The sequence below is a fragment of the Apodemus sylvaticus genome, chromosome 18 (genome assembly GCF_947179515.1).
Source record: "Apodemus sylvaticus chromosome 18, mApoSyl1.1, whole genome shotgun sequence".
In the NCBI taxonomy this organism is placed as follows: Eukaryota; Metazoa; Chordata; class Mammalia; order Rodentia; family Muridae; genus Apodemus; species Apodemus sylvaticus.
Window position 1 is genome coordinate 34,343,184 of NC_067489.1, and position 15,215 is coordinate 34,358,398.

Consider the following 15,215-nt stretch of genomic DNA (forward strand, 5'->3'; position numbering starts at 1 on the left):
GGAAATGAAAACAAGCCCGAGCACGTGAGACAAGATTAAACACACTGCTGCTTTTCTTATAAAAATTACATGTCCCTTTTCAGAAGGCTATGAACTACAGAGTGTCGCTGTGGTGAGTACTAAATTCCAAGGAGACTGAGCCACGCTATCTTAATGCACTTTTGAAGAGCCACAAACCATCACAACATTGTTCGTGAAACTGTCAGATTACTGTATGTCAACTCTCGCATAGTTTCATGGTTTTATCAAGTGAATGGCTTTAACTTGTACTAGCGACATGACAGGGTAAAAACAACAAAACCAAGCAAAACATCTGTGCAACCTTTCCAGTCCAAGCACACATGAAAATAAAGATATTTACAACATTTCAAAAGCCAGATGATCTATGTGTGAGGCTTACCCTTCTCTTGCGCAGTCTGACTTGATTGTCCACAGTCTCCTGGGTGGTCACTGGGCCCCTTAAGTGTAAACACTGCATGCCATCTTCCCGACTGACCCCGAGAGGGCTTTTGTTTTGATATTCTGAGAACCCACTCTTCTCCAGGTCATTTTCTGCTGACAGTCCACCAGGGCAGGAAGAAGTCTGCAGAAGGCAGCTTCCGCCATCTGCTTTTAATAATGGCAGCCCTCTGTCTGCATAAGGAGCTGCTAAGAAGTCGTCTTCTACTACACGGTGCCGTTTATTTTCCTGACCATCTTTAGGGAAGTCAGGTTTCCTGTGTTGTTGAGTGATTACTGCAGAATCAAGCAGTTGCGTCTCAGGTGTGATGTCATTCACGTGTACTGAAGAATCAAGCAGTTGTGTCTCAGGTGTGACGTCTTTCATGCGTACCAAAGAGTCAAGCAGTTGTGTCTTAGGAGTGATGTCATCTTCCGCATTCGAAGACTGGGATGCGTTTACTTTGGGCACATCTTTTGTTTCAGTTGCACTTGTATTCTTACCAAGCTCCAGGCTTTTACTTATAGTCTCAGTATCTCTCTTTTCTCCACTTTCTTCTGCTGGAGATATATCAGCTTCACCAGCCATCCTCCAGGTGTTATGAGAATCATGGCTACTTTGCATGGTGGACAGTGTCTTCATGAAGTAGCCTGCTCCTTTGGTACTATCTTGGCTGTCCCTTTCATGTCTTTCCGGAGTTAAAATCTGTGAGTCATTGATAAGGTGTAGATCAGAATCGGTATCCTCATCAGACATGTGCACTAGTGTTTCTGTGCTGGCCTCTAGCGATAGAAACTGTTCCTCCCCTTCTTGGCTGTCACTTTCATCTACCTCCTGTGAAATGTGACCCATTGGCCTCCCAGGAAAGTCTCTTGTCTCTGACCCACAACAGCGGTCTGGTAGAGAGGCACACTTCTCTTTATGGTCCACATTTAAGGTTGCATCTTTTTCCATCCTTACCTCCAAGCTGTTGGATGCCAGTCCGTGATGACATGCTATGTCATACTCATCAGAATCAAAAGGCTGCTCAGTCTGCTGGGTCACATGCTCTTCCCAGCTCCTCTTTCTGATAGCTACAGACATGTCATCATAGTCTGACAGCAGACAAGGAGATGCATTCCATATGACCCTCAAAGGGATGGAAGTCGGGGAAGGAAGATTTCGAATTCATGGGTCAAGGAAGAGAGTATGATCTGGCCTTGTTGTCAACTGTGAAAGAATTAAAAATATGCTGTTAGAGATACATTTCCAATATAACTATATTTCATGGCAAAGAATCTAATCTGTGCTGTGAGGAAGAAGTAAGAAATAATGCAAAGCTTTTACTTAATAGCATTAATGGTTTTATTTCTTAGATGCAGTTTAATATTAGAGAAAAATTTGCACTTAGTAGTTTTAGTAAAAGCTTATCAGTACTTCCCAAACCAATTGGACTGGTTTATTAATGAAGAAAGATATAAGTACCCAAACATTTTAAGCTCCATTAAGAAAATATTTGGACTGCGCTGCTTAATAAAATTCACTGGAAAAACTAACTTGTTGCTCTGGCTTCGCGTGCCTTTCTGATTTACTTTTGTGAACAAAAGCCATTAAGGAAATTGATTTGCTGCTTGGTTTGAATTGGAACAAAGGCCACCAGGGAACCTGTCCTGCAAAACTTGAGCCATGGAGACAGCATGTGCAATGCATTAGTGTATGAACTCATTAGTAAAGGAACTCATACCGGTCAAGTTGCAGTGACCAGGATGTCTCTACCCCAGGGAGTGACAAAGAAGGAGAACAATACATTGTAGTTCATATTAACTCACAACTCATGGATAAGAAAGCATGATGTATTCCATTCTAAGGCTTTAGAACAGATGCTTCTAACCCTACATTTATTTTCTGCCATTAGTAATATCATTGCAGTATTGTTGAAGTCTAAAATGGTGTGAAAATATTCAAAACAATTGATCTAGAATGTGAGCCAATGTTAAAATTAGGCAGGTATCAAAGATCAAGGTTTGAATAAACACAGGAGTTCATTGTCTCCATAGAATTGTGATATTTACACGTCATCATCTTCCGTCATGTCTTTACTGTGTGTGAACTCTAACCTCATGAAGGAATTCAAGTGTACCAAAAAGGAGATGTAAGCATCCTCAGACAGTTAGGACTAGTTTTCAAATGCTCAAGTCTCATTCTCCTTTTTTGTAAAGATGTTAGTAGATTTCTGCTAGGATTTGGACCATATGAATTTTAGCAACAAAATCACATGTAAGATAGGCAAGGTCAGAATATAAGAGCTTTCCAGATCTCCATCCTTCTATTTTGAATTGTTTAAATTAGTTAAAGCAAACAAGTTCTATCCCTGTTAATGTCAACCTTCGAAAGTTGACTAACCCAAATGTCAATCTACAGTGAAAACAAATCACTAGATTGTGAATGAAAACTCCCATTGAAAGAGCAGACATTTTTCAGTTTCTGCTCTGCACGGGAACTGCCAGCGTATAATGTTGCTCTTAGCCATAAACCAGATTAACTGCTGGGCTGGCTTCAATCCCATCTTTTGAAAAGGATTCTGACTCCCCACCAGAAATTTCAAGTTATTCCTGCTAAGCACATGTTTGAAAGGTAAATAGTCCCACCCTGTAAAGACGGGTGGAAGAAGATGCTCTAGCATTTTGGTACCCTGGTCAACCCAAATATCCCTCTGAATACTTTCTGGTTCCTTCAGAGGTCTGTGGCCATCTTTGAAATTGGCCATCACATTTTCCATGTTGGCATTCACCTTGCACTGAGAAGAAAAATATAAAGCTTCTGAAATTCCATGCATAAGTTATTATAGTGTGGGAGGCTACGGAAAGTAGGAAAAAATGCTGAGATGCAAGCCAGAGTATTTCTGCTTTCATGGGCAAATTGGAGTTGTAATAGGGTGGTTCTGTCTTAGATGCTTTCTTTTCTTTATTTTTATCCAGTGTAGAAGGAACAGGCTAACTTAAGAAATGCCAAGTGGTATTACTGTGTCATTCCTAAGCCCCATTTATGTTTAGGTTGAACCTCAATTCTGGCTTTATTTCTTTTTCTAAGGAGAAAACCAGTTCTCTGAGCTCCTTAGAAACTTTGAGCTAAATCTGAAAAATCAATACACGTTTTTTTTTTTTTTTCTCCTAAGAGCTTATGATAGTTTTAGCTTATTTTACTCAGCCAGGGGCAAGTAGGTAAATATCCTTATCATGTCGAAGGATAGGTGACTTATCAGCACACAGAGATTCTAAATTAATTAGGTCCAATGTAGTGTAGCTGTGGTCTAATTCAGGCTTTTGGGGGCATTTAAAATCATTTTTAAGACCCTATTCCATCTATTTTAGGACAAAATATTTCCTACTTATCATTCTGATGATCATCATTAGATTTTCACCACCTGTTCCATAGTCTGTGGCCTGGTAGGTGTTAAAACATTTCATCTCCATCATCTTTCTACACACACTCCTTATTTAAATTCATTTTTAGTTCATAGTTAAATAAATCTTCCACCTAAAACCTGAGAAATTATTAGTAAATAAAAACATTGCAATACTGGCATTGTGTCTGCGCATACCAGCCTGATCTTCTAAATCATCTGAATCAACTAACATCCATGCTATAAGATGTATTCTTTCTAAAAGGCCTGACTTCCCCCTAAGGGATTCTGTATCAAGCAGACTTATTTAAAATTATCAATCAAACTGTAGAGCACTATTCTACATATTTCTGTTATATTTTCCCCCAATCTGTTCATGCAATTTTATTGAAAAAAAAATGAGCTCAGTTGCTGAGGTTTCAGATTGGAAGGTCTGGAAAAGTGTAGGTCATTTCTAGGGTGTTGATTTTATGAAGTGAATTTCCATGTGGATTTTTACTTCTGAAATGTATGTGTTCAAACACCAATGTGTTCGTGTTACTGGAGACTCTAGGCACTTCTAGTCATGTAGATGTCCTAGAAAGTAGTTGTGAAATGTATAAAGCCATTTTTGTGATATTAGTGCATAGGATAGACAGAAAGTGACTTAAAATTTATCATTAGCATAATTTTGTACTACTACTCCTTAACATAAACAACTCATGGCAGGCAATATATATTTCAGAATCAAACACCATTGACCATTATGGTATCTAAAAATGAGAAGTATAGAGAGTCCAGTTGGAGAACGACTGGCTAATTGGTCATATCTGTCATACAGTAACACTGTAGTTTACACTTACTTTTGAAATACACAGGCCACTTATCATTTACTCTGCCAATTAAACGAAATTTCACTGCCTATTGTCAACCCTGTATCATGCAAAAAGACATAAGCAAAGCAATGTGGCTAGATGAGTGTTTGGTAATATCCAGCGGACAGTAGTGCGAGTGCAATCACCATTACAACTTCATTCACTATCTAAAGAATGATAGACATTGTGCTGGACATGGAGAATAGAAATGTAAATATTGTATTCTGTCTTTCATGTTTCACCTTTAGATTTTATGAAAGATACTCATATAAACAAAAAAGCACATCATTAATAAATATAAACACTATGAAAATTTTCCCATTAGTTGGGAGCTTCATCCTCTTGCCCCGCCCCCTTTCCTTTGCTTTCTTCTTTCTTTCATAGAAAGTGATGTTGGGTAGACGGTGTGCTAGAGAAGTCCTCACAGAGTGAAATATTTCCTGGATCATTTATTTTTTACTCTACAACATCTAAGTCTAATGGAAAGTTTGGTAATTTCCTACTTGATGGAAGAAATCTTTCTTCTGCTTCCAGAGACTTACTATTATTGGATATTCTTTGGGAAAGATAATAGATTCAGTAACAAATGTTAGAACATCATTTTAATTTCAAAATTCATTAGTGCAGAGAGAAATGTCAATCCTCTGGTGCATTTCATAACAATTGAAGGGGATCTTTTCTTCAAATACAAATGGGAGTCAAGGCCATCATACTACTAATCTGTGAATGGTATATAATAAAGTCTGCTACTCTGTGTGCTACTTTTTAAAGATAGTTCTTTAAGAAATTAAGTATGTGCATGTGTGTGTGTGTGTGTGTGTGTGTGTGTGTGTGTGTATGTGTGTGTGTGTAAGTGCTCATACAGGCTAGAGGACTTATATTCCACCGAAATTACAGATAACCATGATTCACCTAATGTGGGTACTGGGTATCAAAGTTGAATTCTCTGAAAGAGTGGTACCTACTTTTAACTCCTTAGTTATCTCTCTAATCTTCCATATGCTGATTTTAAATCAGACAAACTTCTGGGACTAATGATCAAGTCTTTAAAGCGAAGAGAATCATGGACTAAACAGTAGAACAAAAGAATAAAAACTGGGTATGTTCAGAAGCATTGCTATGAAATTTCAGCAAACACAGATTCTTAATGGAAGATTATACTTTAGAAATTCTGAATGAAGACGGTGTTAGATTTCTCAGAATTAACACTGGAGATAAGATGGCACACAAATATGCCTTTAAAATCTTCCATAGGAATTTGTTTCTGCTCTAAAGCATATTTTTGGAATTGACCAGAGAGACAGGCTGGCAAGACGAAAGCCAAGAATTCAGTGTAAATGCCTGTGCAACAGAGTTTCTATGATGAAAATTCATATAGTGAGTTTCTGTTAAGAGATATAGCTAAGAAAGACATCTTTCAAAGGAAATATAAATGTGTACACTGAGAATGTATAGAGATGAGAGATAATTCAGGTGGAAGAATTATTAATAGCAAGAATTACAGAGAACATTAGAGGAACCAGTTATCAATCCTATGAAAACAAATTTTATCAGAAAGGAAATACAATCCATAATTTCATAATGTGTATATTGTTTATGTGGTGAAAATAATCAATACTGATGCAAAAAAAGGGAAGTTACCATTTTCAAATCATGGGGTTTTGTGAAACCCATACTGGTACTGCTATGTGGTCCAAGAACCTGTGCCTAGGTAGGTCATGGGCCCTAGTAGAGAACTGTTTATTCTGCTAAACAGTTATAGTATTAAACTGATTTATTACTATTTTAAAAGATTCTCAACACTCATCCAAGAAGGTGTTTGTTTTCTTACACTAAATCCTAATTAAGACAGCAAACAGCAATTGGTCTTGGCTCATAGAATACAATCTAAAGACTGTGGCGTGCTCAGGCCTAAAGGGGACAGCTATATATCACAGTCCTTCCTGACAAGGCCAGAGGTCATCAGAGAAGAATAGGTTATAGAATTGTTACAGACAGAGTGGTGGTCAGCTATAAGGAAACAGTCTTTTCCAGACACAGCAGGGCAGATGGACAGATGAATCTCTAGCATCTGTGGCAACATGCACACCTTTGCAAGCTCAAACCAGACACAGGTCTGGCATGGAGGGTGGAGGTACGATAGCATTCACATTTGTGAGAGCAGTCCGTGCTCCCTGCAGACCTACCCAAATCAAATTAGAAAAGTCAGTAGACACCTGTTCAGAAACAGAAATGACTGCACTATAAATCAGTCCTTCCAGTGCACACTGACTAATGTCAGTAAGTTACTGCTTCAGCACAGTGAACCAGTGTGGAGAACAGGGATTTATTTATTTATTTTCAAACATAGCAGCACATAAATTAACCAGATTGTGACTTTTGGGACACATACTCAGTGATAAAATGAAGAGTAATGCTTTACAGAACCAAACTGAGATAATTTAGATAAAATATTCATGTGCATAGAGAACCCATAGGAGGTTATGATTTTTCTCATAAAGTCCTTTCTGTGAGTACACAAACAGCAAAAGTAACAGGACACCTCTACCCAGAATTTCTGGGAGTCTCGCAAGGCAGCCAACGTCTTAGAAAAAAAATTAATGCTTTCCCCATAGACATTCATGTCACTGAGTCCAAGGTAGAGAAAGGTAGAAATGGACTGTAAGAGAGAGAAAATTTCAATATAGGATGCAGGAACTCGTGTCCAAATAATGCTGTGGAGCTTGCCTTTTCTTTAGCAGAAGTGTATGTCTTAATCTCTCACAGAATAATTGTCTACATCCTTCCACATAATATTATTTGAAAATTGTCTTATTGGAATAAAATCGCATCCCTCCCCCCTCCTTCCCTGCTTCTGCCTCCTTCCTCACATCCCTCCCATGACCCCCCCCACCACCACCACCACAACTCTCAAGTCAATGGCCTCTATTTCTTTGACGGTACTTATTTTGTGTCAGACCATAAATATGTAAATACAACCTGCTAAGTCTATACTAGTTGTTGGCGTGTATGCGTTTTCAAGGCTGACCATTCTGCCTGAGAAAAGTAGACAGGGGATTCCTCTCTGGGAGAGGTTAACTGTCCTCTTCGCGGTCAGAACATCACAGAGAACCTCGGTTGGACACAGTGCAGAGATCGAGAAAGCACGTGGAGCCCAGCCTCAACAGAGGCAGCTACATCCCACCTACTGCATCTATGGCTCTGAGAACATCACTGAAAAGGGGCTAGACAGGCTCGAAGACTCCGAACACCAGCAAGTCTGCTGTTAAACAGTGTCTCCTAGAAATGGCTGCACGAACTATCCTGGAAAAATAGAATTATCAATGTGTATGCCACCATAAAGGGGAGAGATTTCATGGGCTACACCCATGTCAAAGAACTGCAGGCAAATACTCACATACCTTAGGCGGAGTGTATTCATTATGTTTCATTAGCTGTTAGTAAGAAATATCAACTCTTGTTAAGAATCTTTATTGGTAAATTGCTCCGTGAAGTTAAAAATAGGACATATGAAATAACTTCCATGTCTCCATGTCTGGAGATCCTCAAAAAAATTTTAACTTTAGTAAATTATAAAATAAGCCACCTATGACAGGTTTAAATAACCCACCACTCTTTCCAAGAGATGTTTTGTCATGGCTGTTAATTTTGGTTTTTGGAAGGAAAATGAAGTCGGCACCAAAATGAAAACTAGCTCTTCAATGGTAACTTATTTAATGCATGCCTTTGGAGCTTCTCCTAGATTTGAAAAGGCTTCTTCACATCCTTTGCTCTCAGAATAGAATTACTCCAGGAACTAGGGAAATTTCAAAATTAACCCTTTCGATTGACTAGAAGTCTGCTCACGGGGAAAAGAACAGGTTGTCACAAACTGGCGAGCTGTTATTTTGGAAGTGCCCTGTTTTTACCTCCCCTCTCCTGAGCAGGGTCTAATTTCCCTGCAGGGAGGAGCTCCAATCTGGCAGCACTGGCCTCACACCCACTTTACAGCTCAGGGTAGCCAGCTTTGCAGACTCTCCTAACATTTTTCATAAGCATCCCACATGGAATTTGAGGAAATCTTGGAACATTCCATGTTTTTTTTTTTTTTTTTTTTTTTTACTCGCTATCAGGAAGATAGTTTCAGGAGCATGTGGCTTCCAAGAGATCCCAGAATTGACAGTCAGGAGGGGACAGTACGTCTTATAGAAGTAGCACTTCCTAGACCCCAGTATTTTTGTAGATTTCTATGGATTTTCCTCCCTAAGTAAATGTTTAGAAGCACACAGTTGATTTTTGAAATTCAACTTGTTAATGGATAGTAACTTTACATGACTCTTTCTCTAGAACAGTGGTTCTCAATCGTTCTAATGCTGCGACCCTTTAATACAGTTCATGTTGTAGAGACCCCCAACCATAACTGCATAGTTATAATTTTCCTACTGCTACGGTTTGGGTCATGAAATGTTTTCTGATGGCCTTAGGATACACTTGTGAAAAGGTCTTTTGATCCTGCAGAGGGTAGCAGCCCACAGGTTGAGAACCACTGTTCTAAAATATCACACAATTAGTGTCTTTACTCAAACTTGTCTCAGGTGGAAATTTTCATGTAGCAAAGAAGAACTTATAAAGAAATAAGCTTTGTGTTGAAAACTTATTCCTCCTCACCTTTAGCTATTATACATGAGTGACACGTGGTTTTGCCTCTTTATAAAAAGATATTTCTGTCCAGCAAGGAACATGGGTTATAAAGCTTTATCATCATCATAGTGAGATGTGGCTGTGCTTTAAGTGGTCGCTTTATTTTTAGCTTGGTTATCATTTCTAGGAACTCTCTTGCAGTGGAAACAGCCATCACTCAGTGTGAGTAAGAGATATGGCGCATGCGGCACCATTGGCACAGGTGCTTAGATGACCAGGTGAATACAGGAAACTGAAGCTTTAAGTTCCTTAAGTCCGAGCACAACCTCCACTGAAATCAAGGAGACAGTCTTTGAATTTACCACGTTCTGTCAGCTCACTACTCTGTCAGGGGCCAACACGTCAGATTTCAACTTCAGTCTTTTGTGTGTAGTCTGTATGATTTCATCATAGTTAGGTATCTGTGAATAGACATTTGAGCCAATATTTGTCACTGGATAGCTTTCTAGAGAGTGAAGTAGTATTATGAACATTAAAACTTTTGATGATAATGATAATGATATATATATATATATATATATATATATATATATATATATATGCTTCCATTTATCAAACACATAAAACAAGGCCAGGTACAGAACTAAGTATCAAGACCAGTGTTAAGTACCTTTGGTTAAGTACCTCACTGTCTGTCTGTCTCTCTCTGTGTGTGTCTATGCAAGATATCTGTTAAAGCATATTTTCCCCTTGGAAATTTCAGTTGTTTCTTAAAATGAAAAATTGACATGACCATAATAATGCAGTCATGTAACATGATTTAAAAGGGCGTTTAACTGAAGGTACATTTCAGGCACTTACTGGATGCTCAGGGTTGGTGATGTGGGGCGAGGAGGACCAGGAGGACATCATTTCATGAGGGCTCCTCCAGCTGATGTTAGCTATAGAATCAGGGCTGAGTATGAACTGGGATCACCCTTGCCGGCTCAAGCTATTTCATTTTGGATGTGGTGCATCAAAGTGTGAATCATGCTGACTCAAATCAGGGAGCACTGAGTAGCAGAGATGGAATCAGCCAGTGTTCTGAATCTACGATTCCTTTAGTATGGTGTGCTGTGTAAACTGGGAAAGCCACTGGCCCCCTCAGGCTGCCTCATATAAGCTTTCATTTCTAACTATTTCCGGAAGCGCGTGCTTCTGGTTCTTAGTGAATTGTTATGTCATCTTACAAGAGTGTTGTTAACCCTGGCCTTAGCTTCTGATGGCTTCTGCCAACCACTCGTTTTTCTTCCTCTATAACATGCATTAGGCCATCATTCTGGGACGCCCAGAGGGTAGCGTCAAAGTCTTACATATTAATATTCTGCAACCCTGTTTTTTGATTCTGTCCCTTGGCCCCCATTCATTCCACAACATACTGACAAATGGGTATTGATAATTCTTGATGGGTTAGAGGTGTTTTTAGTTGCTGGGGATGAAAGTAAACTTTCTGAGCTCGCCCTTTGATCTTCCTACTTTTGCTACTTCCACTTCAGTATCTCTCTAATTCCTGAATTGCATTGCCATGAGGCTCTAGGATTTCAATACAATAGAACTGCTTGCGATGTGCTATCAATTGCTGCTCATTTCTACGCATTCACTTTGGCTAATGGGAAGGTTCTTATAATGAATCTCTGTTGCTTCCTAGTTAGAAATTTCATCCCATTTTACATGTGAGTCCTTGTCAACGTTTTCAAGGTCATGTATATAAACACCTTATTCTCCAGTGAATGAAATCAATTTTCTTTTACTAAGCTTCTAGTGTCTATAATTTGACTTCATTCTTAAAAAAGCTTCTTTGAAAACTAAGCCCATGCACTTCCCAAAACTCAAGCTGACAGGCAGTTTAGAGCCAGAGTAGTGCTATAGTACTGTACTCCTTAACATCTCAAAGCTGATCAAGGAGGGCTTTTCTCTGTAGGCTTTTTTGGTTTTGTTTTGGCTTCAAGAACCCTCCTCTCATACAGACCTGTTGGTATTTGTTGATTATGCTTAAATAAAGTCTTAGCAATCAATCATGCCTCAGCTATTTCCCGAAAACATCCCTATAGTAAATGGTTTCAAAGGGTAGTTCTCACTGCAAGTCAATAGAAGTGTTTTCACTTCCCAAGAAGAAACAAATAGAAACAGATGGGAGCTCAGAAATGACTGCTTTAGATCAATTTTAGGCCCATGAATCCATTTATCAGTAAATAAGATTAAGCTCATCCCAGGAACGGACAGGGCAGTGTATGGTATGGGAAGGTTTGAAAGGGGTTAGGGCAGCCTCCTTTCTGCCAGTGAGAACTCCCTTCAGAACACAGAGATGAACACTGTTTACTGCTCATCGCATTCCAGCGAGCAAAGCATGAGGCTAGGTACCCAGTCCATTGCAACGCAGCACGATGGCTGTGGGAGAGAAGTTTTGGGCAATGTAGGTGTCAACATTAGGAAGGCCCCAGACTAAAGGCCAGGCAACCCCATAGCACAAAGTCTAAGGCATTGTTTCTCAATCTGAGGGTTGCGGTCCCAGAACGGCTGTTTCACAGGGGTCGTATATCAGCTATTCTGTACACCAGCTCTCTACATGACAGTTCATACCTGTAGCAAAATTCCAAATCAGTAACGAGATAATTTTATGATTGGGGATCGCCACAACGTGAGGGACTGCTTTAAAGGATCACAGTATAAGGAAGGTTGAAGAGCTCTAAGGTAAGGACACCCATTAGAAACAGGGCACATTAGTAAGGGAAAATCTTTTGCCTAGAAAGCGCACTGCTGCACCACCCATGTGCTGTAAGAAAGGATGTATGCCACAGAGGATCTAGCCAACTCTATCATTTGGTGTCTCCCTGGCCAGTCCTTTCATAACTCAAAAGAAGTACCTACCTAGTATAGAGTAGGAGTTCTCAACCTCTGGGTCACGACCCCTCTGGGGAGGGGTCACATGTCAGTTTTCTTTCATATCAGATATTTGTACGAGTAGTCATAACAGTGGCAGAATTACAATTATGAACTAGCAACAAATTCATTTTATGGTGGGGATCATCGCAGCTCGAAGAACTCTCTTAAAGGGTCCCAACATTAAGACGGTTGAGGACCTTTGTACTAGAGTCTTTTATCGAAGCCTTAGAGTAGATCTGTGGATCAAAGATAGAGAAAAGTTGAAGAATTTACACTTACATTTTCTCATGGACATATAGCCTCCTGGCTCTTAGAATTGGAAATGGGGCACAGAAATATCTAACTGAGATAACAGATTGATGAGAAGCTTGAGACAATTATCATGGAGGGTTATAAAATGACTTCTGAAGGTCATTGGTGGGGATAGCATTTTTACTATGCCAATTGAGTATAAGGTTATGAAATGAGCAAGTTCCTCATTAGGTCATTTTCTTGAAAGAAATGCTATTTTTAAATGAGAATCATAGCATATAGGTTGGCTGGCTTGACATAAGAATAAGATATAACAAAATATTCATTAAAAAAAAACCAACTGCTTTAAAGTACTTGAGATCTGAGCAGTGAATCCAAGTACTACTTTAAAGCTACTTTAAACCTAATGAATCCTTTTAAGTACATCTTAGCCATGGAGAAAATGGTGTTAATCAGCAAGTTTGATTTTTTTTTAAGAAGAAGAATTCTAATTTTCTTTTTGAAAGTTAGCCTCCTGTTAGGTGGACCAGATGATACTTTATTGTGTATAGATATTATTTGATGGCAAGGTCTGTGGTATAAAGACCATAACACATGAGGCAGGGGACTGTGGTTCCCCTGTCATCTCCTGTCCTAGCCAGCAGTATGACCTTGGACAGGACACTTTTGAATGTTATTACTTGTTAGTGATCCCTGACAACACCAAAGAGTGATATTTAATGCTTCTTCCTTCCCTGGCATTCTACTTGGTTATTCTAAAATATTTCAGATCCAGGGACTTGCTCTGCTATGGGTCTATTCTCCTAAAGCCCCAGAATTTCACTTTCTACATATAAAAATCTGTTTTCCCTTATTTTTAAAAGCCTTAACAAAGCTTAAATTGTTAGCGACAATATCAAAGCATCAATATAAATCATTCTAAGCCAGAAATTAAAAATTCTATTAGCTAACACAGCAAATGGTCATCTTGTCCTTTATAGAAGTTTATGATTAACATCCTTATTGATTTCTTATGATCCAACTGGAAAACCTGTTCTCCATCCTTCACTTACTGCCTAGATTTGGAGATAGGCACGAATGTTTGTTCTCTTTGCATACTATTCCATACAGTTTTCCAAAAATAATTTCCTTCTAAATATAACATCATCTTTGTTATTGTAACTCTGGGTTATATCAGCCATTGCTATGTTTATTTCCTCCTGGACCACACATTTAACCATTAAGACGATTTAGAAGGTTGAAGCATGGTGACAATGTGACTTCACGATGACATGAAATACGGATGTGTGGTCAGGATGGTTTCCCATGACTGATGTGACTGTGTAGCCCTGCTTCAGTAACACAGAGTGTTCATAGGACATGACATCTGAGCGGCGAATCCAAGTTTAATGTAAACAAAACACAATTTCAACGCTTAAATTCCCAAACTGAAATTAAACATGCAGAGACAGAAATAGCTTGTAAATTTGTATGTCATTACTTCTCTTAAAATAACAATTTAAGTTGCATATTAGTAATTGGATATGTTTGCTGAAACTAGTTGGGGGGAAATGCTAAAGAATTTGATCTCCAGAGTTTTCAGTAAGACACCGATTATTGTTTGAAAGCTCATTATTAAGAAAAAAACGTTATAATGTTATGTACTCTTTTTGTTGGGAAGACAGAGAGGAGGGAAGATTTCCTAAAGTTTCACACTTCAATATGAGAAGATTCATTGGCCTCAAGATATGCTACACCCATCAGCAGCGGTGCATTATAGATGGATTGGTCAGTAAGTTAAGAATAAAAAGAAATCAGAATACAACATTTCTGTATGGGGAAAGAGACTCGAGCTACGTGGAACATATTTTAGAAATGACATTTTGCTAAAAAGATTTTGACTCACAGCTTTCTACTGACTACACATTTTCCCCCGTCTGCTCTTCAGGGCTCAGCTCTGAAAGCAGAGCTTTCAACAGCTGGCTGAAGATGCCAAGGTTTCCCAGCTCTGTCTCCTACATGACAGTAGCAGTAGCCTCTTACCTGGACTAGGAGTTGCTGTTACCGCCAAAGCATGATGCTGTTCCAGCCAGGCTAGGAGAAGAATCTGCCGGGTTAGCGTCTCCAAAATCTAAGTTCACATTTCTGGCTGAGGTCACGGCTCTATTCTAAGCAGTTCTCCTTAACGCAGTGTGTGTGATTCTAACAAAAACACCCTCTGCAGCTGGAGGGAGCGCCGGATCCTGTCAAGGCGTTCCTAGTGACTTCTGTCTTCTAAATGCAGACTGATGTTTTGCGAGAGAGGGGCCTCCACAGGCAGGCCCAGATTGCCTGCAAAGTATTTCCTGCCTCTGAGAAGTTTGCATGTGAGAAAGCCTGCACGAAGCCGAGGGGAGGGGCAGAGCAGAGCCGCCTGGGCGTTGAAGCTCTGATTTTACACAGAACTGAAGTGCGTTTGTCAAAGCTCTTGAGATGATTAGCTAGCGTCAGAAAGTCCTAGAGTCCTTCCTATCCCACAGGGCTCATGGAAAACAAGAAAGAAAAAAAAAAAGGTAGCTCTCCTTTCCACACAGAGCCTTTCTACTGTGTTAAATGGCTAACACTTCTCCTAACTCTAATTTCAAAAGTTTTCCAAGACAGATGGAAGTCCGAGCCTTTTAATACCGTAATTCTTCTAAAGCTTAGAACCTTTAAAAAGTAACTTAAAAATTTACATCCTGGACTTGAGGAAAAAATCTGTAAGTGAAATCCCAGGAAGCAGAGCATT

The 15,215-nt window shown here is 39.3% G+C and overlaps 1 protein-coding gene across 1 annotated transcript in view; it reads right to left on the bottom strand.

Annotated features, from left to right (window-relative positions):
• The window catches only part of LOC127668433 (rho GTPase-activating protein 7-like), a 392,875-nt gene extending 378,111 nt beyond the window's left edge, over positions 1-14,764 (bottom strand). Inside the window, 3 exon segments of the mRNA XM_052162055.1 lie at positions 401-1,144; positions 1,400-1,648; positions 14,492-14,764. Of these exon segments, the coding sequence (XP_052018015.1) occupies positions 401-1,144; positions 1,400-1,522 (867 nt within the window). The 5' untranslated portion in view covers positions 1,523-1,648; positions 14,492-14,764.
• Positions 14,765-15,215: the final 451 nt, after the last annotated feature.